General features: G+C 44.7%; 3 protein-coding genes across 3 annotated transcripts; 1 reads left to right on the forward strand and 2 right to left on the reverse strand.

Moving 5' to 3' along the window:
- The first annotated feature begins 303 nt into the window (after positions 1–303).
- LOC123190882 (ribosome biogenesis protein NOP53) lies at positions 304–4743 on the forward strand. The gene is made up of 11 exons (XM_044603612.1): positions 304–616; positions 1140–1330; positions 1412–1507; positions 1646–1726; positions 1910–2020; positions 2698–2804; positions 3320–3436; positions 3527–3649; positions 3942–4008; positions 4078–4154; positions 4373–4743. The coding sequence occupies exons 1-11, from the start codon at positions 397–399 to the stop codon at positions 4389–4391; spliced, it is 1209 nt and encodes a 402-aa protein (XP_044459547.1). The 5' UTR covers positions 304–396; the 3' UTR covers positions 4392–4743.
- Positions 4744–6795: 2052 nt separating this feature from the next.
- Positions 6796–7383, reverse strand: LOC123097713 (subtilisin-chymotrypsin inhibitor CI-1B). The gene is made up of 2 exons (XM_044519558.1): positions 7347–7383; positions 6796–7258 (listed from the first exon to the last, which is right to left on the reverse strand). Exon 2 carries the CDS (start codon positions 7215–7217, stop codon positions 6981–6983), a length of 237 nt encoding a protein of 78 aa, XP_044375493.1. The 5' UTR covers positions 7218–7258; positions 7347–7383; the 3' UTR covers positions 6796–6980.
- A 3673-nt stretch (positions 7384–11056) lies between these two features.
- Positions 11057–20417, reverse strand: LOC123190892 (LEC14B homolog). The gene is made up of 10 exons (XM_044603620.1): positions 20303–20417; positions 19660–20084; positions 19424–19543; positions 18467–18544; positions 18183–18353; positions 13617–13694; positions 13079–13251; positions 12814–12969; positions 11709–11769; positions 11057–11609 (listed from the first exon to the last, which is right to left on the reverse strand). Exons 2-10 carry the CDS (start codon positions 20017–20019, stop codon positions 11391–11393), a joined length of 1416 nt encoding a protein of 471 aa, XP_044459555.1. The 5' UTR covers positions 20020–20084; positions 20303–20417; the 3' UTR covers positions 11057–11390.
- Positions 20418–20610: the final 193 nt, after the last annotated feature.

Here is a 20610-nt window from a genome sequence, read left to right on the forward strand (position 1 = left end):
TTTGTCTGAAACCGAGACAGGAGGAAAATTTCTTTCATTTTCTTTGCTATATTCTTTTATCTAAACCAAAGGCTTAAATAGTGTCACCATAACGGCACGCCTAGTAAGCTATAAAAATAAATAAATAGTGTCACCATAAGAAAATTTCCTATTGTGTGTTTCCTTCATTTTCATGTTTTTTTTGAAACAAACCTTCATTTTCATGTGAACCAGAGAAGGAGGCCTCATAGAGCCGGTCCCACAACTCGGGGACCCCACCTGGCAGAACACCAGCCCTCTCCAAATAACCCAACCCGACGAAGGCCAGAAACCCTAATAACTTCCCCGCCTCCCTCCAAGACCCTTCCCGCTTCCCCGAGGCGGCGGCGCGAGCGAGCGAGCGAGCAACCGGCGGCGATGGGTAAGGCGGCTAAGAGCTCGCGGAAAGGGAAGAAGGCGTGGCGGTCCAACATCAGCACCGACGACATCGACGAGTTCTACGAGAAGCAGACGCGCGACGCCCACGCCGGCGCCGCCGCCATTCCCTCCCTCCCGTCCGGCTCCCTCTTCTTCGTCGACAAGCCCGCCTCCGCGTCCACCTCCTCCGCCGCCAACGCATCCGACCCGGCCCCCAAAGGTCGGTCAGTCAGTCAATCCCTCTTTGTTCTTCTGCGTGTTAGTTTGAGGTTTGGTGGTCTAGCTCCGGACTAGGATTGAGGCACCAGTCGCGAATTAGAGGCTAATATAAAGTTTGTGATACCACTAGAATGCAGTGACGTGAAAAATGCTGATCATATAGTTTTGTTAGTTTTGTTAATCTAGTTACCTAATGTTGTAGCTGCTCCTTTCAATGTTAAGCACTTGGTACTTGGAATCCTTGATGGAATTGTTTACATTAGTTTCATATTGGGGCTCAAAGTATGCATCACTGCATTATACTCCCTCCGTCCGAAAATACTTGTCATCAGAATAAGCAAAAGGGGATGTATCTAGACGTATTTTAGTTCTAGATACATCTCTTTTTATCCATTTTGATGACAAGTATTTTCGGACGGAGGAAGTATGTTTGATGTACTGAATCGTAAAAGTTGCCATGTTCAGTAAGCTGCAAAAGGTCGTCTAAATCACTAGTGGTGCTGAACATTTGTTGCTGTTTGTAGATGTTCCTGTCAAAAGGAAGATTGAGAAAAACAGGGAGAAGGTCCTTCACCATGAGAGTGTGTTGAAGCGGAACCCTTATATACAGACGATTCCATCTTCTTTGATGTCAAAGAAGGATAAGAAGAAGTTCAAGAAGCATGCAAAGAAAAAGGAATTGCAGGAGTCACGGGAAGAAAAAAGTGTTCCCATGGTATTAACTGTTGGAGAGTTGTGCAACTCCTTTTCTCTTTGAGGCCCAGCTTGCTAATTGCTGGATTTATTTCGTTTACAGGAAGAGGATTCAGCTGAGAAGAACCTCGACATCTGGGGTGGAGATGCTAAAGGGGCTGCTTTGCCCAAAAAAGGAATGAAAAGGCTTAAGAAAAATGTAAGTCTGAATGCGCAAAGCTTGCAGTCATATTTGTGCAAATTTGCAAACATATCTTCTTGCCAAATGCTGCACCTGGTAGCTTCTGCATTTTTATAGGTCTTAACATGTCTAGGTTTAATGGATTACTTCTTGCAGAAATCTACCACATCTGTGATTCCTGCAGTTGAAGTTGAGCCTCAAGGATGTTCATTTAATCCTCCACATGAAGCCCATCAAGTATGTGCTTGAAGATATGTTCTAAGTTCAGGATATTTGTAATATTATCCACTTCTTAATTCTAAGTTCAGGATATTTGTAATATTATCCACTTCTTAATTGCTAAAACCATTGGCTGTTGGATGTCTGGGTGCTTTTAATAATAAGTTCTTTTACTCATGTTGTTTGTGTTGGTGTTTGTAGGACGCTCTTGCTCTAGCTGTTGCTGATGAAATGCGCAAGATCTACACGAAAGAGTTAGGCCCCACACCAGTGCCACTTACTGTTCTTGGTCAAGCAGTAGCTGAAGAAGATGTAAGTTCTACGACTGCCTTTACACATAGCCCCTCTAGGAGATGACTGGAATTTGGACAATATCCCAACCTTCTATCTGCTTTTGAATACTTACTCACTTGTTATATTGGTATATTGCTTCTGATGAACATAGGCATGCACTATGATTTTTTTAGAGACTTAGGTTCCAAGGAAGTGGACTGTTGTATTCTCGCAAGTCTACCTTGCACCAAGTAATAGAAAAAAAATCCTTGTAATTCTATTGACGGAGGTTGTCATCCAGGCAGAATTAACATTAGTATAAAGACTGAGATTATTCATCTAGTCTTTTTAAGGTGCTATCTTACTATCTTATTGTCTAGTTCATTCTGAGATTTTTCATTCTAGTCTATAGGGGTGTTTCGTAAGTATATCATGAAATGACAAGTTATTTGATTCACATATATCCATACCCAGGTTCGTGCCATCTAGGCTGTAACGAGCTATGTAAGCAATGTAACATGAATTCCATTTTTGCAAGTTGTGTTCTGCAAATCATATGACCTGTATATATATTGGAATTTTATCAAAACCATTTCGGAGTACTTGTCAGCTGCTGACTTTAGTCTCGGAACAGTATGTATCGTTCCATGCTGTATTACTGGATTGTGTTCTTGTGATTCGACATGCTTATCCCTTTTCTTTCACCTGGCCTGCAGAAATTTTTTCTTGATGCTGCTGATGATGGAGATGCTGCTGTTGATGGAGATGTAGATGCTGCAGAAGGTGATAAAGACCAGGATGCTGATGCTCTAACTGGAGAGAGGTTACACTCGACTATGTTATGAAAAATATATAGTTATTATGAAATAAAGTATTTTGGCTTAAGTACATCATACTTCTATCCTCATGGCTTTTGTGAGTAGTACTCCCTCCGTCCGGAAATACTTGTCAGGTATCCATTTCCCCGACAAGTATTTCCGGACGGAGGGAGTACATGTTAATGATGGTTGAAGCTTAGTGTGACACCGCCATTCACTATTTTTGACATGTTTATATATTATGCAATTCTGCGAAATGAGTTAGTTTTTCAGAAAGTTGGGTGCTGCTAAGTGTTGTCTTATTCTTCCATTGGTAGCATTAGAAAGCTAGTAGAGTGCAGGAGGATTGCAGCTCACATTTTAGAATCCGATTGGAAGATTATGTGCTTTTTCAGACATACCTTTTTGACGTTTCAATTTAGTTGGTTTGGTGTCAATTTGCAAAATATTATCGGAATAGCTGTTGTGTCCGGTTTATCTTTATAGATATCTTTTAATGGTATGATCTATTAATTTTCAGGAAGAAAACAAAAAGAGTTACGAGAGTGGAACTGAACAAAAGGGCTCGTCGTAAAGAGAGGTTAAGGACAGAAGCAGATGCGAAGAAACTGGAAGTTTTTTCAAAGCAAATAGACAGGTAGGTTTCACATTCCTGTCTCATCAAGCTCCCAAGAATGGTCTACTTTTAGTTCTCTGGTTACCATATTTTTGCTATTCTTTTTTGCAGCTTGCCAAATATATTGGAGGAGATAGCGAAAGAGGACAAGGAAAAGGAGGAAAAGCGCATAAGGCTAACTGTGGCTAAGCAGGAAAGACTCAAGTCAGCCCCACGTCGTCTGGGTAGACACAAGTACATTTCTAACCCGGATGTTTTTTTTAACAGTTGCAAGTCTTATATTAGTGTTGCTATTTTCATGAAACTTACAACTGCCAGTGTAATCTGGTTTACTTCGGTAGAGGTTTAAATAATAGTTAATCTGCTCATTGAATCATTTTTTATACCACTCCTTCTACTATGCTGTAAAGTTTGATGACATTACTAATTTTTTGGGGTATATTTTAGTATTCTTTTTGGGCACATGGTGTCATATTTGGCTATGATATTTGATTCTCTGACAATAACTAAAATATGAATGCAACAGGTTTGAACCTGCTCCCGTTCAAGTTCTGTTGACAGAGGAGATTAGTGGCTCGCTTAGAAAGCTGAAGGTAACATTCTCTGGTTTTGTTGCTGTCTACTAGAATTCTGCAGGGGCTAACTGCTATATCTTTGTGCAGGGGTGCTGCAATCTAGCGAGGGATCGCTATAAGAGCATTGAAAAACGTGGCATACTTGCACCAAATAAGAAATTAAGGTCTGTCTTTCTTTGCTTGTCTTGCATACAAATTATGTAAGTTGAAGTAGCTTTGCTGATTACAAAGTATTAGTGAGCATTGTTATCTCCTTTGGTTCGCCTGAAGGCCGAAATCACTGATTAGAAAGCTTCAGCGACCTTGCACTCCATTTGAAGTCCTAAAATATAAGATGTTTTTTGACACTCTGGCGCTGACACATTTATTTATCCATGAGCAGCAAGCGTCCTCGCCGCTGAATGTGTGGTGTATGTTCCAACACGGCGAGGACCATGGGCAATCTCACTGGGAGTCGGAAGCAACTTGAATTGACCGGGGAGACCAGTGCTGACAAGGCTATGGAAAATATAGTTCTCCAATTTACCTTGTTAGTATTGCCGAGGGGGTTAAAAGAGTCACACCGCTTGAATTTTATTTTGTCGCTCCCTCTCATGTCTGGCCCGACAACGGCCTTCGTCGGGCAGGTTCCGTATATCAGACTTCTTGCTATCTTTGTATCGACTATAATAGATAATTACTTTCTCAGTGAAAGTATGATCTCCTTCACTATGTATACTGCGTTTCAACTGTAAAAGAACATTTCATTGTCAACTGCTCTTAGGTCATCACAAAAGAGTTAATTGACGTTGGTGATACAATAACTTTACCTGTGGGTGCAGTTCCATAGGGCAAGTCGCAAAATGCTCGAACATGTCAAAATCCCCATGTCGTTGCCTCTCCTAATCTTGTGTTTGGAGATCGGTATACATCGGAAACATCTTTTGAGTGCAAGTTCTGTTATATTTGTTAGGGTATGTAACTCGAGTAGGGCATTTTGGAGACTGGAGGCCTTAATCTTGAAAAATTCAAAAATCGAAATGTTTACTTTCAAGTTCTAAGAAAATTACACATGTATAAAAGGTTGTATTGTGTACGTGTGTAAAATTTCACATAAAATACCTTGAATTTTGAGCTGCACAAAAAAACACATGAACTTTGAGGATGAACAATATATATGCTAAAAAGCCTAGATTTGTCTTCTTTGTGTATCTCTTATTTTTTTTGAAAAAACTTTTAATCTATTCATCATCAATCATGATAGTAAAACGAATATCAGAAATTATAAAAATTACATCCAGGTTTGTTGACCACCTAGCGATGATTAGAAGTACTGAAGCGAGCCGAAGGCACGCCGATGTCATCGCCCCTCTCTCCCTGGAGTCGGGCAAAACTTATTTTGGTAGACAGTTGAAAAGTTATCATGCTAAGGCCCTAGACACATGAACACACAAGAACAAAAAGCGGATCCACATGGATTCACTGAAAATAAACGCCGACTGAATCACGCGAGATTCATCGCCGACCGAATCACACGAGATTCGCCGGGGACAAATCTCCACACGCTCTCGGATGACACTAGGCCCAGTTCTTTTGCCAGAATCTGGGGATTCTCCCAGAATTCGATCTCTACCCAGCTTCTCCCAGAATCTTTGGGCCTCATTTGTTTTACAATTCTACCTAGTTAGGGTCTAATTACATAGGATTGTAAAACAAACGGGCTCAAAGATTCTGGGAGAAGCTGGGTAGGGGTCGGATTCTGACAAAAGAACTGGGCCCACCACTAGCGCGGGGCTAGGGGCAAAGAACTTATTTTATCTTCAGAAAGCCGCCGCCGCCTCATCTCTTCGAGTAAGACACAAATCCTAAGAAACTCTGAAAAGCATCTAGAAACAAAGTCCTCCCACCGGCAAGGGCCGAGATCCATCACGCCTCCATGGCCCTAAGGCCATAGGAGACGAGGCAGACCGGCGCTGGTGCCGGCGGAAGGCAGAAGTAACCCTAGCAGTGGCTGGGTACGAGCACCTCCATGTAACTCTCATTTCAACTTATTTTGACTGAAAATTTACACACATGTACATTATGTCTAGGTATATATGTGTTTTTTCAGATTTTTTTGAAAACTTGAAATTTGAATTTTTCAAATTAAGGCTTTCATGGAGCTCGATCTCCATTTGGCATTTCCGATATGACTCGTCATTTAAATCGGTGGTCAATGTTGGAGTGGACACACGAGGGTGCAATGTAAACTGAAAGAGTAGTTTTATCTTTTTCCCAAAATCATGGTCAAATATAATGATATGCCCTTGCGTGCTACTCCAGCTTTACTGTTGTTGCAATGTCAAATATGCAGCCTGCTAGCTACTCCATAGGCGAAAAAAGCTACTCCATAGGGATGCAGAGTTTCTTATCGATGAGCTCGAGTGAATAGTAAAATAAATAAAAAATTCAAGAAAATCTGATTTTTTTCTGACAAACATTGACAAAAGTTTCAAGTGCTTACAAAAAATTGTCATGGAATCACATTCCTAGAAGGCGTGGCAAAAAAAAAATTGGTTCTCTGAAAATGCTACTTTCAAAAGCATTTTGGAGCATTAAATTTGTTTTTTTGCCACACTTTACAGGAATGTGATTCTATGACGAATTTTTGCAAGCACTTAAAACTTTTATCAGTGTTTGTCACAAAAACTAAAATCAGATTTTTGATTGTTTTTTGATTTTTCTGTTCACCGAGCTCATTTGAGCTCGGGAGCATAAGAACACTTTTGAATCCATTGGCCGTACACGCTCGCAAATTGTTTACAGAGGGAGTACTTTTTGTTGCCTTCTTTCGCAAGGCCGTACATGCTCGCAAATTCAATGTTTCACCATTACATGTCTTACAACCGAAGCTCAAAAACTGAACATTAAAGAATACGACAACACACATAAATGAAATCAATTTGCAAGATGATATCAGTTTATGAATTTATTTCATGAGCTAACCATAGCTCCCTGGCTAGGTCGCTTAGCTAGCCAACCTTTGGGGCGAGGACGACGGTCACCACGCTGGCGATGGTGCCGACGAAGACACGGACGCGGTTTAGGCTGAGGTCCTGCTGCACCCCCGCCCCGAAAGGCACGAAGATCACGTCGGCGTCGGGCTTGTCCTTGAGGATGACGGCCTTGGCCTCACCGGCCGGCAGCCCCACCACCTCCGGCCACGACACCTTCTTGCCGCCGCCGGCGACGTTGCCCGTGGAGCTCATCGTCGCACGCACGGCACCACTGCGGATCGCACAGTCGATATCTGTAGTACCAAACCAAACCGTAGGAATGATCGAAGGATTGCAGTTGACCTTGAGGCTTGAGCTTACGTATGTACCGACCGGTCTGACCTGTTCAACTGAATGACTGATGAACGGCCGGCGAGAGAGCGGAGGCGGATATCAGTTGATCGACTTGGACAACGTTGGTTGTTATATATATGCCTCTATTTGTTGGAGTGGGAGATGTGGGTGGTGCTGAGGTGCATGTATGTGTGGTATGTATAAGACGTTCGTGGAATGGTCGAATCTTGCGTATGCAGTTGGGTAAGTACAAGCAAGAAGCAAGCTAGACAATTAGTTAGGCCTTGAAGGTTGAAGCTACTTATGCTCTGTTTCTTTGGGCTTTTGCTTCTGCTTTTACAGCTTTTTTATTTTGGTCAAAAAGCCATAAAAACTTCTAAATAGATGCTTTTGAATTTTTATGGCTTTTGATGAATTAATATAACAATATTTAGCTCCAAGCACGGGCTTCAAAAACTTTGTAAGAATGAAAGATGAGCCATATGCTAATATAATAGTACATCCTTCGTCCCACAATACAAGATGTTTTTGTAAGCTGAGAGAAGTATTTCCTTCCAACTACTATACATGCTGTGGCTTTAAATGACATTGCAACATGCTGGATATATTGTTAACCATGCTCTTTGCGCGCCTAGAGAGCAACAAGCAAAGTAATTAGCGAATTAGGGCTTAATATAAGTCAACCAAGCAACCTAGGCAGTAAATTAGGGCTTTGCTACTCGTAACGTATACATGTATACAGCTCCGACTCATGCTTCACCTAACCAGATGCTGGCTACACGAACTAACGCGCTACACTCGCGGGTCAACTATCTCCCGCTGGCCTAAGCAATTTTTTTTATGAACCGAGAATCTTTTTTTTCTTTTGCAGGTCAAGAACCGAGAATCTTATCGATGCATCAAATTTTTATAGAAATACTCATCAAAGGCTCATCCCTTGTAACAACACGATGATAAGAATCAAAGATGCTCATGGTTTGAACAACCATCTTTGCAGAGTTAACGGAGTGCCCGGTGGATTTCTTCTGATGGATGAAAGGCCGCACCAAATGTACTCTCTCTATAAAGAAATATAAGATTATTTAAATCACTATATTAGTGATCTAAATGATTTTATATTTTTTTACAGAGGGAGTAGTACTAGGATGTACTATATGAGACAATTATCGAATTGCTAGGAAGTGATCGACCACTCACAGGGACCGAACTCTCCGTCAAGGATGAAGTACAACAAAAGGGGTAGAAGCCTTTTTCGGTAAGAAGAAAGAGGAGGAAGCCCGAGAATGAGTGGAGAAGGAAGAAGGTGAGAGCACTCACGCAACAGAAATGGATGGGAAAACTAATCAACGACTATGAAGATCTCCTAGGAGCATCACTTCCCCTTGCCCCAATAAAATTCTGATATTGGAGGAGTTGGGCCAAAAAACTGCTCCAACAAGTCTCCTTTACCTAATAAATTATTGGTGATCACCAAAAAAATAGTCCACCTTTTCCTATTTGGTGGGGGAGTTGGCCTTCTCCTAATCCAATCTCCAATACCGCCACGCCAGCACGCCGCCGTCGGACCACCGCGCTGCAGCCCTCCGCTGCAACCGAACGTCGTTGGACTGCCGCTGCTACATATTGTTGGAACGCCGCCGCACGTCGCCACAAGTCTTCTCACTACCCGCCGGGCGCTGTAAGAGGATGAGTAGGAGTCGTGTCAGAGTTATGGTGTGCATTGAAATACATTGAGCGATTCTCTCCATTTCGAACATTGGGGTGAATGGGGTTTAAATGGAGCATAAATTTAGTTGATTCAGTGGCCAATATTAAATGGCCAACCCAGCGATTTGACACAGTCGCCCCGCACCATCCGTCGGCTGCACAAGGTTGGTCTCTCTCCGTCGCACGAGCGGACTGAGACCCCCTCCCTCCTGACCAAGTGACAATGCAGCCACCCCGTGTCTCCCAAAGGCCATCTACTCAGACGCAAACGGCCGGTTGTATCCTCGTGGACTTGCCCTTCGTCACATAGTAACTCAGTACTTGCCCTTTTTCTCTCCACTGGTAGTTAATTGCTTCATCTTGTCCAATCACAGAAATGAATGGCCCACTTAAGGTGATGTACCATAAAAGATCTCACTAAATATAATATCCAAGCAAGAAGTTTTTTGAGTTTAAGATCCTGCCAACTCGGTATTAAAAAATATGCGGCCTACATCGATCCATGCCCAAGTAGTTAAAAAAGACTAGACATGTGTGTGTGTGTGTGTGGTGGTGGTGGTGTGTGTGTCTGTGGTGGTGGTGTGTGTGTGTGGGGGGGGGGAGGGGGTTGAATTATTGGTTCGAATATTTAGACAAATTTACTAGAGCATTAATCTATAAAGTGCCCCTGTTGCAAGTGAAGGGTGGTGAAGGTCTACACCATGATTGATCCTACTCCCATTCTACCGACAATTCAGTATGGCATCATTGATAGCTCCAACAATGCTGGCCATGGTGGTAGCAGTGCGCAAATGCAGTTGGCAGACAGTGGGAGCTAAAGGAATTGATGGTCACGGTGGGGTGGTAGCTAGTAATCTTTGTTACGTTTCATCAGCAGGACAAAAGAACAGAGAGGAGTTAAGAGGTGAAAGATGCAATTGTAGCTGCTGCTAGTGGCCATGATGTCCTAGCACATAGGTTGAATGCCATTGTGAGAGTCCTTGTTTGGATTATGATGCTTTGATTAGGTTAGTGAAGTGGAAGTGAAATGATATGCAATGACTGGGTAATTGCAACTCTTTTGGTGATGCTGCAAAGAAATGATGCATTTGTTATCATATTTGTGCAATTTTTTCAATGAAAGTTAATAGAAGTCAGAGGAAGTTATTGGCAATAGGTTCCTATCCTATTAAACATCATCAAATCAATACTCTTTGCCCATTACCCTAAGATAGTATTTTGCGTGAATAATTGCATGATGCCACCCTCGGCAAATCATTGCATGCACGCGCAGTACTCCCTCCGGTCCTTTTTACTCTGCATATTAGAATTCTTTGAAGTCAAACTTCACAAAATTTGACCGTATTTATATAAAAAAATATCAACATCTGCCATGCTAAAGTTATATAATATGAAACTTTAAGTCATGACACATCTAGTGATATTGATTTCAGATTGTGAATGTTGACACTTTTTTCTACAAAGCTGGTCAAACTTTACAAGGCTTGACTTTAGTCAAATCTTATATGCGAACTAAAAAGGACCGGAGGGAGTACATCTAAAAATTCCTACACTTTCACCTCGCTAAGTATTATGTTTTGCAACTTTACCAAATTGGTAGTTGCACATGAATGCACAACTAGCCCTAAATCGGCAACATGTAACACAAAAGAAGTAAGAACCACCAAATTGCCAGCCTAAACATCATTATGGTAGCATACAACCACCAAATCAACCACAAACCCAACGGTCATGACTGATTAAGGCACTAAACCCCTACCTATTGTGGGAGGGTGGAGCTCTCACCATAGTTGAGAGCAGAGCAATGCTTGCCCTCCACGGTCACCCGCACAATCGCTGGCACGACACCACTGTTTGCTCTTCATCACCCGCGTGATCGTCGACATCAATCAGGTGAGCCTGACGCCATCGCCTGCCTGCCAACCACCAATGTTCGCAACTCACAGACCTCGAACACATCAATGTAACTGGAAGAGCAGGGACAATATTTTGAGGATGAAACCACACCCACAGGTCAAGTTGTAGTATCACCAGCGTTATTTACTTCTGTATGGCAACAGAACGCACATGCATTATTAACTTACATAGTTACAATTCTCTCAACAACAACAAAAAAACTTGTATAGTTACATATGACTTTGTCACTGACACCACCTGATCAACTGCAAACAAATTTACAAAAGCAACGGCTACATCTTTGTTTACATCACTATTTTCTATCAGTGACAGCAAGAGGAGCACAAGTTGCCTCAGATATACAATGCATGACTGCTTGTGCTTATATTGCCATATAAGCACATCAATCATAAACTGCCACAACCCAACACCGGGTGCATCACGAGCTCGCTCCGGCTCTGCTTACTGCGCCAGGTCCTCTGCAACTTACTACAGGGCAAAAGAGAGCCCGTATGTCTGGTCGTAAGGGCTAGTCCTCTGCTCGTCGCACGTGAGCACCGAGGGGTCCTCATTGTTGCCTGATGCCTCCCACCGGGCCAGATAGCCGTCCCAGGAAGAGCTTACGAGCGTTGGACGGTAAGGATGCCAGGTGCAGTCTCTGATGATCGAACCGTGCCACGAGAGCTTCTTGACGGTCGCCCCTGTTACCTGCACGAGCAGCAGGTTTGTAGTGGATAACAACAATCTGCAAACAGTGAAGTAGGCATGCTATAATTTGGAAAATGTGGGAAGATTGGATTTACATACCACATCGTAAATATGCACTGAATCGTCACTTGATCCAGTGTATATGTACCTCTGGCCCGTGCTGCAAAAGATAACACAAGAATTAAAAAGAAAACAATGAGGTGCTGCAAAAGATAACACAAGAAGTAAAAAAGAAAACAATGAGGTCACTTGCGTGGTTACTAGTTACACATGATCTAAATGTCTGTTGAAAATGCTAATTTAGATGCACTGTGGCTAATAATGTGGCATCATCACAAGTTTGATTTCAAGTGGGTACAAACTATAGCAACCAATGTTGTTGGGAACCTAGAAACAATTGAATTAGGTTACTTTGTCCATGGTCCACCAGCTTTTTCACATGGCGATCTCTTGTTGTGCAGCCTACGGGTCAATACTTAATACTTGCAAGATCCATGTACCAGAAGTCCTGACTACCAGACATGCTTTGTTGGCCTCATACCGCCAGTCGTGGCCGGAGTGCAATGCAATGCCAACTTAATTGATGAAGAGGAGCAACCAACAACAGCAAGAGACACTCTAGTGTTTCTTTAGACATTTACGTACGGAGCGGGAAGTACCAAATAAATCAAACATCCCGAACTCAACTTATCGTGTATATTCGTTTTTCAAGCAACCAGACATGATTTGCTTTTAAAAATGCAATCTGATAGGACCACAACTGAATCTTAATTTTAGTGGCCCTGCCTCCCAGATCTGGATCGCAAGCCCAATCCCTTTTTCTCTTTTGTTCCACAGACAAACAGACGCATGGGAGTGCGCCACCTTAACATACGCCTGAATCTGATGGAGACCAAGAACAAATCCACAATTTTCACAAAGTTTCTACTGAAGCCCACCCAAGATTTGAACCATGGTGGCTGGAGTAGTGCCCCCACCACTCCATCACAATGCCAAGAGTCGCTTTCTGGATCACAGGCCCAATCTGATCAGATCACACCAAATACTCCATACCACAAGACCCGGTAGGATCATAGGGTAAACCCAACAATCCAGATTAAAGTGCTAATAACCTTTCCAGCAATAACAAAAGCCATGCTAAATTAGTTAAAAAGCAAATCCAAATTTGAATGTGACAAAGCATAATCCCTAATTCACTCCTAACCTGTGCATTGGAGAGAAGTAGCAGCGGATAAGTGTCCGCAGAACTGAATGACCCCTGTATGTTGCCAGAGATAGATCATTTGGATGCTTATAATATCTAGCGTGTGACGGGAACGACATCCATCTGTAGTCCCAGTCATACAATCTTGGTTGTCGTCTGTGAAAAAGGTAGAAAATTGAGAAATACACAAAATTGGGAGTTGTCATGGTCGAATTGGACTAGAACATTGTTAACATTATGTACATATGTAAAACAAAAGCATCACCCTTTTACGGTGGCGGACATCTTTCTGATGTCCCAAAGTTTGATAGTCTGATCCTTGCAGTTGGAGATTAGATAACGCCCATCACCACGGCTATCAATACATGTAATCCCATCTAAGTGACCTGTCAAAACACCTGCTGGTTTCTCTCTTACAAGGCAACGCCTATCCCAGACCTAAGGGTTATGAAGTATCGTTAGGCTAATGCATAATTGGATAAAATGATGGTGCATATATAAAAGGTTGATCAACTTCCAACAGGCACTCAATTGTTTACTTTTGTAGCAGAATGTAAATGGTAACAGCTCTATTCTTCCTTTTAAAGCCACCGGAAGCATAAAAGTTATGCTTTATTAACTACTCTTCAAGTCCAGCTAGGCCCTAGGCAGCTACGTTTATTATACACAAAGTGTGTATGTTAGTTCTGTTTTCTATAGGATGAATTAGAATATAATTACTAGATAGTACTAGTATTGAAGCAAGATAAAAAAAGGGAAGAGAAGTAAAACAGCAATCTAGAGAAATTAACAAGAATACTAACCTTACAGAGATTATCATCACTTCCAGAGTACAATAAATTGCCACTTTCATCAGCAAAGGTGACCGTGTTGACATCAGACTTGCAGAACCAATGAAGAAGAAAATGAGATTGTGAAAAACGAAGTATTACTAATTTACTCCAGGGCATCCAACAATCATATGAATCTTGTACTGCTCAAGCGAGGATGGTTCTAGCTTTGACACCATCAGTACATCATCTACATCCATGTGATTCTAATTTTACATAAAGTCCTCTTATGTAAAATGTAATACATGATTATGCATTAATGCAATGAACTGATGATCCAGTGGTTAGTCACGATACTCCCATAAACCTAGACTACCTCAAACCTGGAATACATACCCATCATGATATACTGTGATGGAAAAATGAAAACTATGTTGCAAACAGTGCTATTTCATTTTGTTTCTTATGTTTCCTCCAAAGCATTTCATCAGTATTCAAGATGGCAGACTCACATTCAATGAAACCGTGTGACTACTTCCAACTTCCCAAAAGAAAGTACGGAAAATCTCAAGGTACAACATAGTACACTCTTATGATGAAAGGATTGAGATATACGGAAATCCGCTTTGGCTCCCGTCCCGAGCACACTTGCACATGAAATCTGGACCATGCAGTCCTCTTGGGATTTGCAACGCACTGTGTATTTCTGCATGTATAGCCAGCTTTTATAGTCATTTCCAGTCGTTCGTGGCCCACACCTGGCTGGCATCCTACTTAAATGTGACAATGGCTATTCATGGAAACGGCGCAGATGGAATTTTACATCCTGGTCTGACATGCTAGACTTTCTGGACGGACTTCTAGCAGGAGCCAAGCTAGCAGTTCGGCAATACTGAAAACTGAAATTGCTTGAGTTAAATGTTCCCCTCCAACCGATTCAGATTTTGGAAGCTCACAAATTGAATTGCTATCATTGTATGAGACTGCACAGATGGAAAATTCCAGTGAAAAATTGAGTGTACGCCTAGGCGCGCTTAAGCGCTGAGGGGAGGCCTACCGCTTCGCTTTTGGGGTAAGCGCTGAAAAAAACGCTCGGACGCCTAGGGTTAGACAAAGGAAAGCAGGGTGAGAGAGACATAGGAGAGCAACGCGACCTTGTGCCGCCAGATCTGGGGCTTTCTTCCCCGACCTAGCGCTGCTCCACCTCGAGTTTTCCTGACCTTGCTGCTAGTCCTCCCCCCTCTTCCCTTATCTCGAGCTCCTCCTCATCTAGGCTGGAGCCTGGTGGCTTCTCTTCCCCGACCTCGCTGCTGCCAGCTTTCTTCCCCCTCCCCGACCTCAGCTCCTCCTCATGTCTCCTTCCCCAACATGCTTGCTATTTTAGGCTTATATATACATGCCTTGCGAGCACTTGGAAACCCGCTTCCTCGCCTCCTCCCGTGAGCGTCCAGGAGGCTTACCCTAGCGCCGCCGCCTCCCCTCCCCTCTTCTCCACTTTCTTGCCGTCACCAGGGGCGTGCGCGGGCGAAGCCCGTGCGTCGCCGGCGACGGCGGGACTCCTTCGTCTCCTCGCGCAGGGGGTGCAACGCGGGCCGAGATGCGGCGCTAGATGCCGGGCGCGGTAGCGGTGCGACAGGCAGCATGTTGGTGGTGACGGCGGCGGCGGCTTCGTGGCGGCGCGTCCGGATCCGCCTCTCACGCTGCGGGTTGCGGGCGGCCTGGGCCGTGGGCGACCTAGGCCGTGGGCGGCCTCTCTCACCGTGGCGCGATGGTGAGGGGGCGCGTGCGGCAGCAGTGGAGTTGGGCAACACTCGTCCAGTCGGGCCCTTGCGGCTGGACGGCGGCGCTCGGCGCGGGAGGGCCTCCCTAGTGGGCTACTTTGGATGCGGCTGCAGGTCAATTTGGTATCCGTCGTCGGTGGGCATGCAATTGCTGGTGGCCTCGCTGGGATGTGTGCCGGCTGCCATGGTAGGGCGACACGGAGGTGTGTTCCATGGGGAGCTCGGTAGGAGGGATGGGTGGCGTCAATGCGGTCGCGTCACCTGTCGCCGGCACAAGGGTGTGCCGGTCCGGATGCGTCCGCTCCTCCTCCCCCCTTCCTCGTGTTCGGCGGGGAGCTCGGTAGGAGGGATGGGTGGCCTCGATGCAGTCACATCACCTGTCGCTGGCACAGGGGTGTGCCGGTCCGGATGCGTCCGCTCCTCCTTCTCCCCTTTTCCTCGGCCACGGGCATGTTGGCGCAGGTCCGCCGATGTTCGGGGCGGAGCGTCTGCTGTGGCTCCATCGGTCGGGGGCTACCGGTTGGGCCAAAGCCAGGGACTTTGTGTGGTCTCGGGGTTGTCTGGTTGCAGGGCGGCGGCTCTGGCGGTGGGAGGCGCGGCGTTTGGGGGTGGAGCGTGCATCTAAGGTGCAGGCGGGCAACCATGGCCACACGGGTGGCGTGGTTGCGGGTGGTTGACAGAGCTAGGGTGCGACAAAGGGGGTGAGCGCCGGGGTACACCACTTGCTCAGTCCTTTGACTGGCCGACAGTGGCGGCGGCCGTTGACGCCTTATCCTTCCTGAGGCTCCGTCACGGCGTTCCCTCTCCTGTCATCTTGCTCCGGGTGAAAAACTGATCTTCGGGATTGAGCGGTGGCGGCTATCCATGGTGGTGGAGGCACCACTTTTGAGTCCTAGCTTCGTTGTTGCCAGCTCACCTCTCTATTGTGGTTGCTCATGGTGGAGGTCTCCGTCGGCCCCAAGCGGTCTTCCTCACTCATTTGTAGTTTACTTGGTGGTCGGTGGGGTGGTGTGTCGATGCCCGACACCTTTGTATATTGCCTTGGGTGTGTGTGTTGGGTGCCGTGGTGGTGTGTGATTGTATCGGTCTCTCGATTGTAATAGGTGATAGTTGCTTTATAATATAAAGGCAGGGGAAACCCTTTTTGGTATACATGCCTTGCATGCTATGAAAACTGATTTTGGGTGCCCTTGTTCCTGTCCATATGACGTCCGTACATAATGCTTAAGAGCACCCAGGTGCCGCTTATGCTGTCATTGAACTAAGCGGAGGCACAACGCTCGCTCAACGCCTAGCGCTTAAAAAACCTTCGAAAATTCTCTACACAAACGGAGCTAATGGAAAATTCTACACATCACCACTACAAGATAAATCTCTTCTCACCTTGCAGACCTTCTCTATAGACGCACGAGCACATATAATAGTTGAACGCATGCTGAAAGTAATTGTTCACACCCACTAATAGCCTAATTGGCATGCCGTAATGGTTTCTATGGTATGCCATGACATCTCTACAAAATTTGTCCTCACATCGACTTTGTCATCTCCACGCTCAACCTGCTCTTGCCGTACCAAATTCCAAACCCAATCTCCTAGGAGTAGAGGATGTAGAGGTCGTATGCTTCACCCAACGAATTGAGGGCCGTCTCTAATGTCCGGCTCTTGGTATTTCAATTCTCTTACCCAAACCCCTGATCGACCTCTTGAGTAATCCGACTCTGTTGGCACATTTCACACAATCACATGGAGCAGACCTAATATGTCAGCTTGTATCCAACATGCTTCAATTCTGGATACTAATTTTCTCCGAAGGAAACAGTGCACACATGTTTTTAACTTTCAGTCCAGCTAACACATCAAAAATGAACTGCATATTTACCATTGCTAGAACAAAGAAAATGTCTCTTGATCTTGGAATGGATTTTTCATTTGCATGTAACGTGCACATTGTTTTATTTCTACTTTGCTATGCCAATCGCCAAATGAATCGAAGATATACTGATTTTTTTTGCGGGGGAATCGAACATATACTAATATCACCGCTAAAGGACCGAAGATACTTCTGAATTAATATGAGCTACGTTTTAATCTGAAATCACATACAAAAATAATGACTAGACACTTGTAAAAACAGGCTGCCATTGACTGAAGATAGGGAGCAGTACTTGACTGAATGCCCGGCGAGCTACAAATCGAGTAGTTACAACTTCCAAGTACTCGATTATCACTTTTCCGGGCGATTGCCCAGATTCACTATGAATTCCATTGCTCAGATTCACAGCTTCTTCTTCCTCCTACTATGTGCTATTCGTTTGCTCCATCAATCTAATCCAGCTCAGTTTCCGGGCCATTGGTTATATTTGTGTGATACTGTACCATGGACGGTCCAAGTGCAAGGGGCTGCCGGCCTAACGTCGCTACAGGCTCTCATAGAGTTATTGGTCCACAGGACGCCTCCGCATACATACATCTTATCTCTACTATTCATTATTGCTGGGCCGTAGCCAGGTAAAATACAAGAGATGCAACGCCGAAGACGGCACAACCCTTACATCGCCAAGGATGGCACGACCCAAAGAACACGTCAACACCACAACCCTTTTATGATGTTGTTTAGGAATTTTAAGTGATGGTGATTCGCTTTGACCTTTGAGGCAATAATTGTTCTTGTGTGGATAACAAACATTTTTTTTAGGAATCTTAAACATGGTATGGAATGAGATAGCCGAGACAACATGGAATGGAATGAAAGAAAGAATAAAGCAGCCAGAGAAATGATTGAACCAAGATGCATATGGCTAATCGAGTTATTTCATACCGTATGAGCACGGATACGGTCTGACACTTTATTTCCTCCAAGATCATAGACATATATTGAACAATCATTGTTCCCAACAACTACTTCTCTACCATCTTTCGAAAATTTCACAGAGAATATCCCGAAAGAGTATTCATCGTTATCACAGAATTTCAAACCATCGTGAATTTCCTGCAGAAAAAGAAAAAAATTTAAAACATGGATTACGTGCACATCACTTACATTTTATAAGTACGGCATGACCACATGAGCATGCAGTCATAGTTTCAGAGTGTAGAACATACAGTAACATTAGCATCCGATTCCCTTCCAGCATTCTGCACATTCACAATGTGAACAATAGGCGACAAACTGGAATAGGCCTGTGAAGGATCGAACGACTTGAGTGAAAAATGAATAGGAAAGCATATAAACGAGCATGAAATAACCAGAATACAACTTGATTAGTCAGCAAACAACTGCATAAAAAAACCTAGAAAGTACACCTCAAGGAAAAATATTCCAGATAAAAAGTGAGTGTTGTGTATAAATTTGATTTAACTTTCAACTTAAAATGGTAATGTAAAGTAGCAAACCTTGAAATGACCGATTGAGTAAATGCTATTAAAAAGCAATAGACATCGTTTGACATCGTGGTGGCTTTTCAAAGCCTTGTTTTAGGGGATTAACTTTTATTCCCGCAAAAGAAAGGGGATTAACTTTTATTTTTGGATACAGTATGTCTTCAAAGCATTATTTCAAAGTACATAGCGAAGTATTGAATATGTATAGCAATTGGCCAAATTTATGCCTAATTTAATGCGACCATCTCCATGCAATTAACATTGGTACAGATACCGGTGTGCTGCACACCCGAGAGCCGAACGTCTGTGTCTGAATCCAAATGCACCACAAAAATATCTTAAGGGAAAAAACTATTGACCTAACAAAAAACTATTGGACATGGGCTGTTGCGTTCAAACTAAACTCTAAGAGTTGTAGTCTTGCCATAAGTGTTGGATGTAATGGCCTAGTCTTAGGCTTGTAAAAAATGATCGACGCATTGAAACGCAAGCTTCGCGTTTTCTTGAAAAAAAGTGCAGACAAATGCCAGTACTATAAATGATCTGTTTTCCACAACCAAATAATGCAATCAGTGCTTCAATCTTTAACTATTCATTTTATCTATGTCCAAGAATTATCGAGAAAAATAATGGTTGATCCAACCCAAGGGAGAGAATATGGAAGCAAAACAGACTTACAAGATATCGCTGGTCAGGGGAGAGAGCAATATCTGAAACCGTCCACCTCATACTTCTGCAGCTTATGTTCTTATGAACCTTCCACCCTTTATCGACATCGTAAACTCTGATGCGGCTTCCCTTATCATCAAATTTAGGAATGCACAGAAATATTAGCCACACTTGCGGCACAACTTATCTGTTCGCAGGTTTCCATATGGGTCTTCTAAAGAAGAAGAAGAAGCAAAATCACCTACCCTAAACCCGGCAACGAGCATCGAGCCATCGCTGGAGAACTGCGAGACATAGGCCTCGCTATCCATGTCTTCGACGCACCACGGCCCTTCCGACGGGAGGTGCTTTCCGGCGGCATAGGCGCGGTCGGCCGAACAGAACCCGCCGCCCCCGGAGCGACCGGACTCCCTCGACGACACCATCTCGAAAGCCGAGAGGCCCCTCTTCCGCTTGGCGCCATGGATGGCGGCGCGGGTGCCGGGGCACGGCTCCGACCGGACCCGGGTGAGGTGGGACACCTCCTCCTCGATGGTGAACGGCTCGGGCTCGCGCTCCACCTCCTTTGTCCGCCGCCGTCCCCGCAGTCTCCCTGCCGCCGCCATTGCCCCACTCACCAAAGGGCACACGAACTGCTCCTCAACACCGGCTTTGGCAGGATTCGCGCTCGCTGTTGCATCAAACGTCCATGGAGCGGATCAATTCAGGGACAAAATTCGGATATCAGCGTGATTACGGAACACGAAGCAGGCAGGGTTTTGTTCAACCCCGGACCTTCCGCCGCTCGAAATTACGAAAAAAAATTCTAAAAAAACACGGAGCGGATCCTGCTCGTCCGATTGCGTCGGCGGAGCGCGAAATCGAAGCGGGAGGCCGGAGAGGCGGTACCTGGATTCGATTTCGCGGAGTGGCCGGCGAAGGAAGAACGGTGGGGGGAGTGGGGAGGGGAGGGGGAGGGGACTAGACTGTGGTGAATGGGATGGGATCGGGTTGGGATTGCGGAGAAGGGGAGGGGCGTCTCTGCAAAATACGGGTCCCGCAGTCTCGTCCCGCTCTCCCTGGCGCGTGGGCCCGGCGCGTGGAGGGAGTGCGCTGACGTGTACGTGCGCGCTCCGCGGGACGAGCGCGAGGATGAGGAGGTGGACGCGTGGCCGTCGTGGGGTCGCGCCACTGACGTGGCCCGCGGGTTGGGCCGA

Source organism: Triticum aestivum, chromosome 1A (genome assembly GCF_018294505.1).
Source record: "Triticum aestivum cultivar Chinese Spring chromosome 1A, IWGSC CS RefSeq v2.1, whole genome shotgun sequence".
NCBI lineage: Eukaryota > Viridiplantae > Streptophyta > Magnoliopsida > Poales > Poaceae > Triticum > Triticum aestivum.